This window comes from Oryctolagus cuniculus, chromosome 2 (assembly GCF_964237555.1).
Source record: "Oryctolagus cuniculus chromosome 2, mOryCun1.1, whole genome shotgun sequence".
Lineage (NCBI taxonomy): Eukaryota > Metazoa > Chordata > Mammalia > Lagomorpha > Leporidae > Oryctolagus > Oryctolagus cuniculus.
Window position 1 is genome coordinate 148,110,354 of NC_091433.1, and position 12,492 is coordinate 148,122,845.

At 45.1% G+C, this 12,492-nt stretch overlaps 1 protein-coding gene across 6 annotated transcripts in view; it reads right to left on the minus strand.

Annotated features, from left to right (window-relative positions):
- The window catches only part of SPTBN1 (spectrin beta, non-erythrocytic 1), a 213,234-nt gene that overhangs the window by 135,569 nt on the left and 65,173 nt on the right, over window positions 1-12,492 (minus strand). For all 6 annotated transcript variants that reach the window (XR_011386645.1, XM_051838931.2, XM_051838933.2 and 3 more), the window contains exon 2: window positions 7,110-7,304. Coding sequence is in view for 5 of the 6 variants with exons in the window: in XM_051838931.2 (XP_051694891.2) it covers window positions 7,110-7,257 (148 nt within the window). In the remaining variant the exon portion in view is untranslated. The remainder of the gene's footprint in view (window positions 1-7,109; window positions 7,305-12,492) is intronic.

The window sequence follows — 12,492 nt, forward strand, 5'->3', positions numbered from 1 at the left end:
TCCACCTTCTAAATAAATAAATCTTTTAAAAAATCATAACCTAACTTACAAAACTAGCATCTGCCCAGCATCAATTTTTTCCTAAAAATGAGAGAACTAAATTGAACAGTATCACTGAAAATGATGGTCACATGAAAGTTTAGATATTTGAAGTATATTGTTAAATCATAAAATGACATTTTCAGTTAGCTTCTAACATGTGACATGTTTTAAGTATACAGGACTCTATAAATGTCCTGTATGTAAATTAAATTCTTTCCATTTATCTTCATACAATGGTACTTGCTCATTGATTCACTTAGGTTTAAAAACTAGCAAAGGAGCTAGACTATCTATGTGAATTAGATAAAGGTAACAAATACGGCCACAGGAGACACCATCCACCCACCAACAGGTTTTTTTGATGATTGCATCAGGGAATAAGAAAACATTTCTAGATATATAGTACTTTCAGATTACCTACAATATATCTGCCATCTATTTCCAGGCAATCACCAAATAAAAATCATATTGTGGTGCTGATACCCTTTATGGTGTTTTCTGCTCCTTCTCTCTAATCCACCAATATGAACTGTATTCAAGAGCAAAGAGGAAAATTAAGTAACGAGGAGACAACATGGATGAATGCTTTGCTAAGCAAAAGAAGCGTCACGAAAGGCCACACGTTCTATAATTCTGATTAAGTAAAATGTCCAAAAGGGCAAATCTATAGCATCAAACATCGAGTAGTGGCTGCCTGAGAACCAGAGGCAGAGTGAAAGCGAGAAGTGGCTGCTGACATGCGGGGGATTTCTTTTGATGATGAAGATGATGTGAAATTAGATAGCGGAGGTCAGAGGAACTGAGTCTACACAGGTGAGGAGAAAGGGGATGGATAGGAAGGAAACTGGACCCCCTAAAAGGAAGAGGAGGTCCCTGCATTTCTATAGCCAGAAAAACCACTGGAGCCATTTGTATATGAAAAATAAATGGAGAGTATAATCTGGGACTCCATGTAATGATCTAAACAGACTTTCTTCTCAACAGCTTTCATAAGCCTCTTGTTTACAGAAACACTCTTTTAAATTCAGATTTCACAGCCAATGGTGGTGTTTTTACTATGTGCTAGGGACCATGCCTCCCTTACGACTAATCCTCAACAATGCATAATTTAGAGAAACAGCTTCAAAACTGGATGAGGAAAATAATGGATAGCTTTTAAATCCCTGTTAATCTCGACTGTAAAAACCCAATCCATCACGCAAGCAGCTTTCTCTTTCCTGTGGGACATAAAAGTGTCAAGTCTGAGCGCAGTGGCAGGCAAAGAAGAAGAAAGCAAAGCCCTGGCTGACCCTGATGAGAGAGTCCAAGACTGAGATGGCACAGCATCTGCAGCAGAGCACGTTACCGGGAGGAGTCCCCAGGGACTGCACAGTGGACACTGAGACAGCTACGACAAGGCCTGCATCCCAGCCTCCTCTCTCCAAGTCCCAGCACTCTTTACACATTGCTCAGACCCTGCACTTGTATCATATGTAGCGTCCCATACATTGGCTTTATTTGTTCTTAATTATTGGGAATCACGTTTTATAGATATCCACCTAGTAACAGCAGGCTGCACGTTCACTAGAAGGAAGTCACATATTTTATCTATCATTGTATTATTCATTTTGGTGGCATGAGGGCGTTGACTGTGGAATCATGCTTCTTCCAGAAGGTTTCTGAATAAAGCCACTGTATTCCATGTGACTGTAAAAAACACAAAGCCAGTATCTAAGCCATCTAATTTAAAATACTCATGATTATATGCAGAAAAGGAATTAAGATATCTCACAAAAAGGTAAACTTAAAAATCTTTAATAGCTGGTTTTCTCCATATATGTGCAGCTCTATCAATTTGGGATTAAGCAAAAAATTTAAGTACATAACTTGAATGATAACTTGAAATTTGCAGTCACCTGGGAAAAATTTATGGCAAACTCAGCTCTAATTCTCACTTTGTGGAATTCACTTCCCTCCAGAGCAAACCCTGGGCCTGATTTTTTTTTTATTTGCAACTGCATAATTTTTTAGGACATATTTTTCAAGTGTCCACACTAACTTTAATTAGCATTACAGAGCTAATTGAGGCCCAGACAAGGTTTCTGCCCTCTTACTGATTACAAATTACAAGGCACGGAACAGTGATGGGGGCAGATGGGAGAGATCTCAATCACTTCCATGATGAGGCGGATCCATCCAGACAGGGCTTGTAATGAGGCCAGGGATGACAAGAGTGTGTTCCTCCTGCCAGGAGACAGCACAATACTCAGTTTGGGCAGAACAGTAAGGCTTCTTAGGTGTCCAGATATCAGAACATAAGCTGTGACCTGGTTACTAGAGGAAAGGTCAGACTAATATTTTAAAGGAGAGATAAAGAGCTGACTTTTCGCTTCAATGGGGATACTCAAAAAACAAAAAACAAAACAAACAACAACAAAACATAAGGAATGAGTGTTAACTGGGAACACTTAGGCTATGGCCTAGAAAAGTATCTCTCTTAAGTGGGGTCTACATTTGAATCACATGGGGAGTCAGATGGGGGTGGGAAACCTTTGAATATGCATTTTAATAGTTGCTTTGTATTTTTCTGAGGTGTTCATCTGAAAGAGCACAGTGTAGACACTGGTAAGGGATTTACCTGTTGTTACATTGCATCTAGTTCATAAAAGTTTAGTATTGGAATGTGAAAAAGGAGAAGTGTTTACTTTTTAAATAACTGTTCAACTCATGCATTATTCCTCATAAGAATTTAAATTCGCACTTAGCCAACTATATACTGCTTCATAAACAGACCCAATGCCAAACTCTTGACAGGTATTTTATAGATCCTGCAGAACCAGTGTGGGCTTTAAAGTTTCAGCCGAGGAGCCAGCATTGTGGTACAGCAAATTAGGCCACCACTTTCAAAGCCAGCACCCCACATCAGAGTTCCAGTTCAAGTCCCAGCTACTGGCTCTGATCCAGCTCCCTGCTAATGTGCCTAGGAAGCAGCAGAAGATGGCTCAAGTACTTGAGCCCCTGCCACCCATGTGGGAGACCCAGATACAACTCCCAGCTCCTGGCTTTGGCCTGGTTGTTGTGGGCATTTGGGGAATAAACCAGCGGACAGAAGATCCATCTCTCTCTCTCCATCTGTTGTTGCTCTGCCTCTCAAATACATAGATAAGTATTTTTCAAAAAAGTTTAGGCAATAAAAAATATCTATGTGAAGGCACTTGGAATGCATTGTCCAAATCAATAGCCACTGACCATATGTGACCACTGACCAAGTATCTGGGTAGTATACTTTGAGATGTACTGTACTAGACTTTGAAAACTTACTATAGAAAACGTAAGGAACCTCACTGTTAACATTTTTAAGTTAGTTACATGTTGATACAATACTATTTTGGATATGTTAACCAAAATATCTTACTCAGGAAATTTTAAATCCCATGAAAGGAGTGGGTGTTTATTCTAGCACTTAGGACACCCATATTCCACATCAGAGTACCTAGTTTTGAGTCCTGGCTTTGGCTCCCAACTCCAGCCTCTTGATAATGCACACCCTGGGAGGATGCACACCCTGGGATGGATCAGGTCACCCAGGAGGGAGACGGGATTGTGTTCCTGGCTCCTGACTTCAGCCCTGGGAATGCAGACATTTGTGGAATGAACCCAGGGATGGAACTCTGTGTATCTCTTTCTGTCTCTCAAATAAATACATAATATTTTTTAGATATCTGGATGTAGTATTAGATGTTTAAGATGTTTTCATGCCTTTTTTCTAATTACAAAATAGTTCAGATAGTTCAGATTTTATTTCAAGAAAAAATTAAACACAGAAACGTCACTCAGAAATAAACACTATTTATTTTCGTGGATATCTTCCCAATTTTTTCTTCACTATTTATGAGTACTATTGATATACAGATATTAATTCTGATTGCTTTTATCAATATTTTCAAACATTTTAAGACTTATTCCCCTACTTCCTTTAATTTGTGATGACTCTACAAAATATAAGCCACAATCACAAATACTTTTCACTTGTAAAAAGAAAATATTTGCCTTTGACATTTAAGGGTCAAACTTTATGTTTTATTTCAAATAAAATGTTAAGTTTCCAAAAAGTTCAGCTTGTTTTGAATCACCCCACGTTCTACAACACTGAGGTGATTCGGTGAGAGGTCAGGAATGCAGGCATGCCACAATGACACGCAGGAGATAAATGACAGAAGCCATAAAAATCCCTGCAACGTGCACTGCCTCAAAACTAAACAGCCCGACATGATCTGTGCTACTCGACAGCACTGACCGATGCTCTTCCTTCTCAGCTGTCACTGGAAACGCCATGGAAAGCGGCGAGGAACCACCTATCATGATTTTACCCCACGTTCAATTTTAGGCGTTAAGTATGTATCTTATCAGTCATCTGTATATGAGAAAGACACATACGTCAAAAGTAGTACAACATGTAAAGTATCTCAACAACTTTTTATGCCTTTTACAAGGTGATATGATGATATTTTGGAAACCTAAATAAAACTTTTGAGTATGTGGCTGGGAGTCAGTATTAATTCCAATTATTCTCCACACATACACTTGATCTTAGCCAAAGGCTGAGGAGAAATTATTTTCTTAAAATATATTTAAGTCTTAAATTTTACAAGTTGAAGTGTTAGCAGATGAAATTTTTCTCAACTTTGAGAAAATGCTTCTGTCTCCATTTCTGCCAGATACAAACACAGCAAAATGTCATTCCTGTGCTTCTTCGTGGTTCTCAGACTAATGTTCCAGCAGTGAGCTTTTGGGCAAGTTGTTTCCACCTCACTGTGTCTGTTTCCTCATCTATACAATGTAGACCATAAGAAGCTCTCTTATACAATTAGTAGGGGGCTGTCACATACGCAATGCATTTAGAACAGTGCAAAAGCACTTAATGGGATACAGTTGACCAGGGACCCAGATAAACATCCTAGCAAGGTAAGGACAAATGACTGACACTACAGGAAGCTGGGGGCTCTCCTCTGAATCTGTAGGAAAGAACAAATACGAAGAGCAAGGAGCTGCTTTGTAGTTTACAAGTAAAATTGTACTTAAAATGAGATAACAGGCCGGCGCCACGGCTCACTAGACTAATCCTCCGCCTTGCGGCGCTGGCACACCAGGTTCTAGTCCCAGTTGGGGCGCCGGATTCTGTCCCGGTTGCTCCTCTTCCAGGCCAGCTCTCTGCTGTGGCCCGGGAGTGCAGTGGAGGATGGCCCAAGTCCTTGGGCCCTGCACCCCATGCGAGAGCAGGAGAAGCACCTGGCTCCTGCCATCGGATCAGCGCGGTGCGCCAGCCGCAGTGCACCGGCCGTGGCGGCCATTGGAGGGTGAACCAATGGCAAAGGAAGACCTTCCTCTCTGTCTCTCTCTCACTGTCCACTCTGCCTGTCAAAAAAAAAAAAAAGAAAAAAAAAAAGAAAGAAAGAAAGAACGAACGAATGAACACACAGCAGCCTGAAATCAGAAGTAAAAGACTCATAACCAAAGGTAACTGATCATCAGTAGCATACTGGGCTGAAAGCTCAGATGAAGATTCAGGAAACAGAAGGGGTTAAGGTACAAATCAATCCATAGCCCAAGCCAGAATTACGATTTCCATAAGGTTCCATAAGGTCTAGAGTAAATTCTAGTTTATCAGATAAATCATTCATTTAGGAAAGTTCAAGAAAGATCTTTAATCCATCTCTACTCAAGACAAATTATCCTCAGGCAGCTGAATAATTTTCCTATAGCATTTAGTTGGCTGCGTCTCCAGCATCCATTCCTCTCTTCCTCCTTCCTGTCATATTCCACATTTTCTGGCCCAGCTGTTTGGGTGGGACTAACAAAACTGTCACTCAAGGTACATCCTGTTTACATGAAGTCAATCCACACATCCTAACCTTCAACCCAAGCCATGATCAATCAGGCCAGTGAGGCTGATCCCAGGACCATGGGAAAGCACACATGCTCTGTTCTACTGGACATCAGGAAGGCCTAGGTGGCCTGGGACTTGGGGCAGCCCTAATAGGAGTACAGAATAGACAGCCTGCTTGTGAACATACAAGCAAGGCCAACAAGTAGAGGGAAAGAAACGCTGTAAGTCTTGCTTAACGGCTGCATTGGCCTACTCTGTGACCAATACATCATCTTTGTCACTGAAACCACTTTGGTTTAAGTTTCCTTTTGTTGAAAAGCAAAAGACTTCTAATCAATACATTCTTTATAATGAGTCCCATTATAAAGGTAACAAAAAATGATCTATATTTACAATTAATGGTAAACTTACCTGCTTGAGTCATGACCTTGATTTACTAATCACATGAGGGCATTAGGGAGAATCATAAAGCCACTGTCGTCACTTGGAAACAATTTCCTTTGAAATCTCAAAAGTATAAATGCAGGACCTTGAATACAATCCACTTCAACTCTTGGCTCACATATGTTCAGTACTGCGGAGTTTGTAGAGTGATAAGAGCACCTCCCTGATTTTCTGTGTAACTTTTCCACGCCCGACCAGGGCCATCAGGGAAAATGTGCTCAGGTATTTGATGGCAACAAGGAATGAGAGCACAGAGAATGAGGATGCGTTCCCACCAAGGCTAATGAATCAATGGCAAACTTACCTGTTACAGCATGGCACGTGCTCTTAGCAGATTAAGTTATTGCTTTTCAGACCTAAAGCCCTTGCCTGTGACACTAACCAACCTTGGTACATATCAGCTAATATGTACAGGCACTAAGTACATAGGTTAGTTTGTGTAATTTTTATGTGTAAAATATGCTTTAACATTTTAAAATGTAATGTGTCAAAAACAGTAGTGTTCTTAGAAGGTCAGGGCAGATGTACCTGAGCTGCTACAGTGATCACCCTTGCTCTCAATCACTCTGGTCCCTGGGACTACCTTCCTCAAGTATGGAACTGACCACCTGACGACGCAGTCAGCTTGCACTTGTGAGGCACGTGTAAGCGGGGGAGAGACCATCTTCACACCGGGCACTGTGAGGGCAGGGCGGATGGTTTTCAAGAGGCCCATATAGGCCCTGGGCCCCTGTGTCCGGGTGTGAAGGAGACTTACCGGCCAGAGCCTTGATGCGGGATCGCTCAAAGAGCCGTGCAGAGCTGTTCTCGTTGTCCCAGTCATCCACGTCCCAGCGGTTGTTGACATCGCTGTACTGCTGTTGGATCTCAATGTTGTCGTAGTCTGTGGCTACGGTGGTCGTCATCTTGAACTGTCTCAGCTGCTCCTCCACATCAGCTCCTTCTTAGAGCTCTGCGAGAAACAAACAAACAAACAAAACATATTTAGATTTCCGAAGTATACAGCACTCCTGTGAAACCTACTGGGATAACAGTTGGTGCTGTTGCACAGGAAGTTAAGCTGCCACCCGTGATACCAGCAACCCATAACTGAGGGCTGGTTCAAGTCCCAGCTGCTCTGCTTCTGAACCAGCTCCTTGCTAATGCACCTGGGAGGGCAGCAGATGATGGCCCAAGTCCTTAGCAGGAGACCCAGACAGAGTCCCAGGCTCCAGAGATTACGGCCTGACCCAGCCCCAGCTTTGCAGCCATTTGAGGAGAAACCAGCAAAGAGAAGACAGAAAATTCTCTCTCTCTCTCTCTCTGATGCTTTGCCTTTCAAATAAACAAATACTACAAGAAGAAAAAGGAATAGCCTTCTTTTTTTTAAAAGAATTATGTTATTTATTTGAAAGGCAGAGACACAGAGAGAGGCCTTTCAACTACTACTTCACTCCCCAAATGTCTGCAGTGGCCAGGATTGGGCCATATTGAAGTTGGGAGCCAGGAGCTTCCTCCAGATCTCCTACATGAGTGCAGGGGCCCAATCACTTGGGCTGTCCTCTGCTGCTTTCCTAGACACATTAGCAGGGGGCTGATTCATAAGTAGAGCAGCAGAGCCATGAATAGTCACCACACAGGATGCTGGCATTGTAGGCGGTAGCTTTAACCACTATGCCACAATGCCAGCCCCATGGAATAGTATTCTAAGTAAAGGAAACAGCACAGCACACAGCAAGTTGGAAGAAGGAAGGGTTCAGTGTGGCTGGAGTCTGGTGGCAGGGGAGAGACAAGGGGACAAACCAGGGAGGAAGGCAGGGCCAGACTAGGAAGGGCTCTGTGAGTCTGTGTGTGATAGAAATATCACTAGATGTATGCTATTCTGGTGCTATATGAAAAAACAGATTCTAGAAGGCAAGGACAGGAGCAGGGATCAGCTGGAAGACAGTCCCAGAGATGGAGAAGGCCCAGCCTGTGGCCGTGGGGTAGAAGTAGTGGTTGAGAAGCAGATATGCTACATAGGAGGACAGCTGAAGGACTGACTATACCTGGGCAGTAGGGAACTGCTGGCCTGAGCCAGGCGCTGTGCTTGATTTCTATTGGTGTGGCTAAATTATTGCATATTTTAAATTTCACCACAGGGACTCAGGCTCAGTCAGGCATACAAAGCTATTAAGCTATGTCAACTGCAAACAGAAGGGGGTAGGGAACAATGACCCCTTTTAGTGGTAGGGAGATGTTCCCAAGGGAAAGGATGATATTACATTTATGATATTTTGCACCTGGATGCTCCTTTAGCAGAAGTTCCATTCAATGTGCACCAAGAATGTGCATATGGACACAAGTGAGCAGGCCTCAGCACGACAGCTATGTACCAACCCAGCAGATGACTGCCCCTCCATCTGCCACCACACAAGGACAATAAGCAAACAAAGCCACATGGACCGGAACAGAACCATTTCTGTAGCGTCGTTGCAGTATGGCTTTTCTCAAGTTCCAGTATATAAGTGCTTAGCTCCACAAGTCATATGCAACCAGGCTTCAAGGTACTTAAATGAAGCAGAAACAAATTAACTGCATCTTAAATAGAATAGTAATTGGTGGTACAGCATACAACTGCCTCTCCTCTTGTCACTGGCTGTTTTCTCACAAGCTGTGGCTGACACAGTCCACATGCTCCTGCAGGGGAAGGTACCGTATCCGCCTTGCAACTGAGCCACAGCATCTGTAACTCAAATAGTCGCCACCTTCACTCACACAGAAAAATCCTGATGGGAGTAAAATTGCCATCAAGCAGATGCAATCAGCTCTAGCCATATAAATGTATTGGCATGTTAATTTTATATTACTTTATATGCACCTATATGCAATGTATTTGTAGCACACACACACAAAATCAGAAGCCTACTCCAATAAATATTTACATGAGCTTAACAGTTACATTTAACATACAGGGGCATAATCCCCTTCAAAAAACAAAAAAGTGAAAGAAAATGAGTATCATCATATACATTTGAAGTTGGAGATGATTAATTTTCATGGTTTTATCAATATCAAGAACTTTTTATAAAATTCAGCCTTGTAGTATTCTTTCTCTAGGAGAAAAAACAGCTATTGGTCCTAAATTCTCGAAGTACAGCAAGTAGGATTTAATCCAACCCGAGGTGAAACCCAAGCACAGCCTGCCTCTCTCCAGATAAGTTTTGGCTATTTGGTGCCACCTGCTGACCGATGGAAGCAAGCCACACCATGGCCTCCAGGGCAGCTGCCAACTTGTGGCCTGATTCTGGAGCAAGCCCTTCCACCCCACTCCCACCAGAACCTCCCCTCCCACTGACCCATCCCCATCACCAACTGCTGTCCTCAAGCTTCTCCATAAGCAACTGTTAAAGCAAAGAGGTAACAGGAAGCAAAACCACCCACTAGTCTACGTACAAAAGAAATCCCGGTTATGTCATTCCACTCAAGTGCCTAGAAATTTAACATGAGGGACTTTTTTATTCCATGCAACATCCTCTGAAGATAATATCCTTGCCAAACAGCTGAGCTTTCATACAGATATAGCTGGTTTCTGAATTTTAGGGTAATTTCTAAAACCTCCCCCAAACCTCCTTTCGGGACCATGGCGAAAGGGAACTTATAGGCATCCAGTGGTCTCAAGGGAGGGGCTTGGGTTGGAGAAGGGTCAGCATCAAGGCAAGAGTGTGGGGGAGGGGTCCGTGCCACAAGAATCCCCCAAGTCCAGCATGCTACCCACATCATCATCCTCCAGCCCACTTCAACAAGGGACTGTGCTCGCTGTGAGGACAGCTGACATCCCACACTGGTGCCCAGGAAGTCATCCAGGAAAGGTTGAATTTTCCCAAGGTGCTATCAGCCGTGTGTCCCAAAGGCCAGTGGAGTAATCAGCACCTCGTAGATGGCCACAAGAAGATTAGGAGCAGAGAAGAGGGGGCAGGCTCGGCCATCCTGGGATTCTGCCTGGCGGTTCCACCACTAGGGGGAACTGGGAAGGGTTAGTGTCGCTCCCCCTCTTCGTGGAGGAGCAACACAGGACCCTGCGCTGTTCTTTCGTCTGCTCGGCCCTCCCCGGGATTGCAGCTGGTTCTTCCCGGGTTGGCTACTATCCCTTCCACCTCCGTGGAAGGGCAGTTCCCCCTGGCCACATTCCCCACTTCCGCAGGGGAGCGGCACACCGCCGGCCGGTTCTCTGGGGGGCTGCACAGGTGTTCCTTCAGCTAGATGTTCCCCATAGATGTTCCTGGTGCATGCCGTCTCTCTCCTCCTTTATAGTCCTCCTCCGCCAATCCTAACTCGGCTGCCCACACGCCGAGTACGCTGCTCTCCTCCAATCAGGAGCAAGTCCTACAGTTTATCAGTTGAACTGGAGGCAGCTGTGCGGAAGCTGTTTACTTCTCTCCCAGCGCCATATTGTGGGAGAGCAGATGCATAGAATAAGTCCTAATTCGAGCAACTTAGTCTAGTCCGGATTGCTCCCCACAGATCCCCCTTTCTTTTTATTTTTTAGCGTTGATACGCGCCTGTCTTCGGTGTCCCGCGGCACACACTCTGCTCTACTTGCTAGAGTTGCCACAGGCTCTTACAAGTCCTATCAGGCAAACCGAATCCGGGTCCTCTCTTCGCCATGTTGTGAGGAGGTTTTTAGGCGCTGATGCGTGCCTGTGTTCGGTGCCCTGCAGCGCATGCTCTGCTCTGCTAGAACTGCCTGCAGGTGTTTACAAAACCTATCAGGCAAACCGAATCCAAGCCTTCTCATTGCCGTATTGTGGGGGAGACTTATTAGTGTTGGTTTGTGCCTATCTTCGGTGACCTGCAGCTCATACTCTGGTCGAGCTGCTTGCTGGCGCTTACCGCCTTAAATCAGGCAGACCGAATCCAAGCTTAATATTGTTGTATTGTGGGGAAGCCTTACTGATGTTAATTCGTGCCTGTCTTCGGTGACCTGTGGCGCATAAGCTGCTAGCCGCCCAGGTGCTCATCGCCTCACTTAATCAGGCAGACCGAATCCAAGCTCTCACAGTGCAGTGTTGTAGGGAGGCCTTTCTATTTCTCTATTTCTCTATCTCCGGGCATTCCTATTTCTCCCATTTTACTTCTATCTGCCAACATTCCTATTTCTCTCACTTTACTTCTAAAACTTCTGTTTCTCTTATCCCTGCGGCTTTCCGGCACCTCGCCCCGCCGGCGGGTTCCCGGCTCTGCGCCGCTTCAGCCCGCGCGCCTCTCTCATCTGCGCAGCTTCCCGGCTTTGCGCGGCTCGGCTTCGCGCGCTCCGCGGTCTCCACGCTTAACCCTTTCGCGTCTGAACCACGGCCTACGCCAGCCCCGTTCCCTATCTATTCACGCCCCGTGCTCTCTCTGCACGCGGCGGCTTCCGCGAGTAACACAGCGTAGCTTACGTGTCCACCACTAGCATTCAATCTAAGTTCCCCGGGCTAGCCTGGCGAATTCAACCCAGCGTACGTCTCCGCCCCAAGGTTTGGCTTCCCGTCCTTTGCTCCCCGGGCTAATCAGACGGATCCCAATCTGGCTTGCGTCTCAGCTTCTGGTTTCAACTTTTCGCCCCCTATTCCCGGGCTAACTTGAGAACCCCAAAGTGGCTTTCGTGTCCGCCTTGGCCTGCCCCCCACGGCTTCAATTTCCCTAACATTTTTCTCTACCCGGTATGTTTCCCTAAGCTTTCTTCCAACAATACTCCTCCCTCATTTCTCCTGGCCTCTCCCCACAGTCCGCGTCCGAGTCTGTTTGTTCTAGCTTTCACTTTCGCTTTTGACCTTAGAGATTTCTCCCAGCTTCCCCCCGTAGTCCGTAGTCCGTATCTGAGTCTATGCCTAGGCTTTCAATAGCTTCTTCCGGCACCCTTTTCGTCCGGCTTTTCCCTAGGCTGTTTGCTAGTCTCTCTCTCCGGTAATTTCCCAGTTCTTCCCGTTTCTTCCCTCTTAAGTTTCCTATCCGAGTCAGGTTTCCTATCCGAGTCATGTTTCCTATCCGCCCTAGGTTTCCTATCCGAGTCAGGTTTCCTATCCGAGTCACGGCACCATTATGTCGCTCCCCCTCTTCGTGGAGGAGCAACACAGGACCCTGCGCTGTTCTTTCGTCTGCTCGGCCCTCCCCGGGATTGCAGCTGGTTCTTCCCGGGT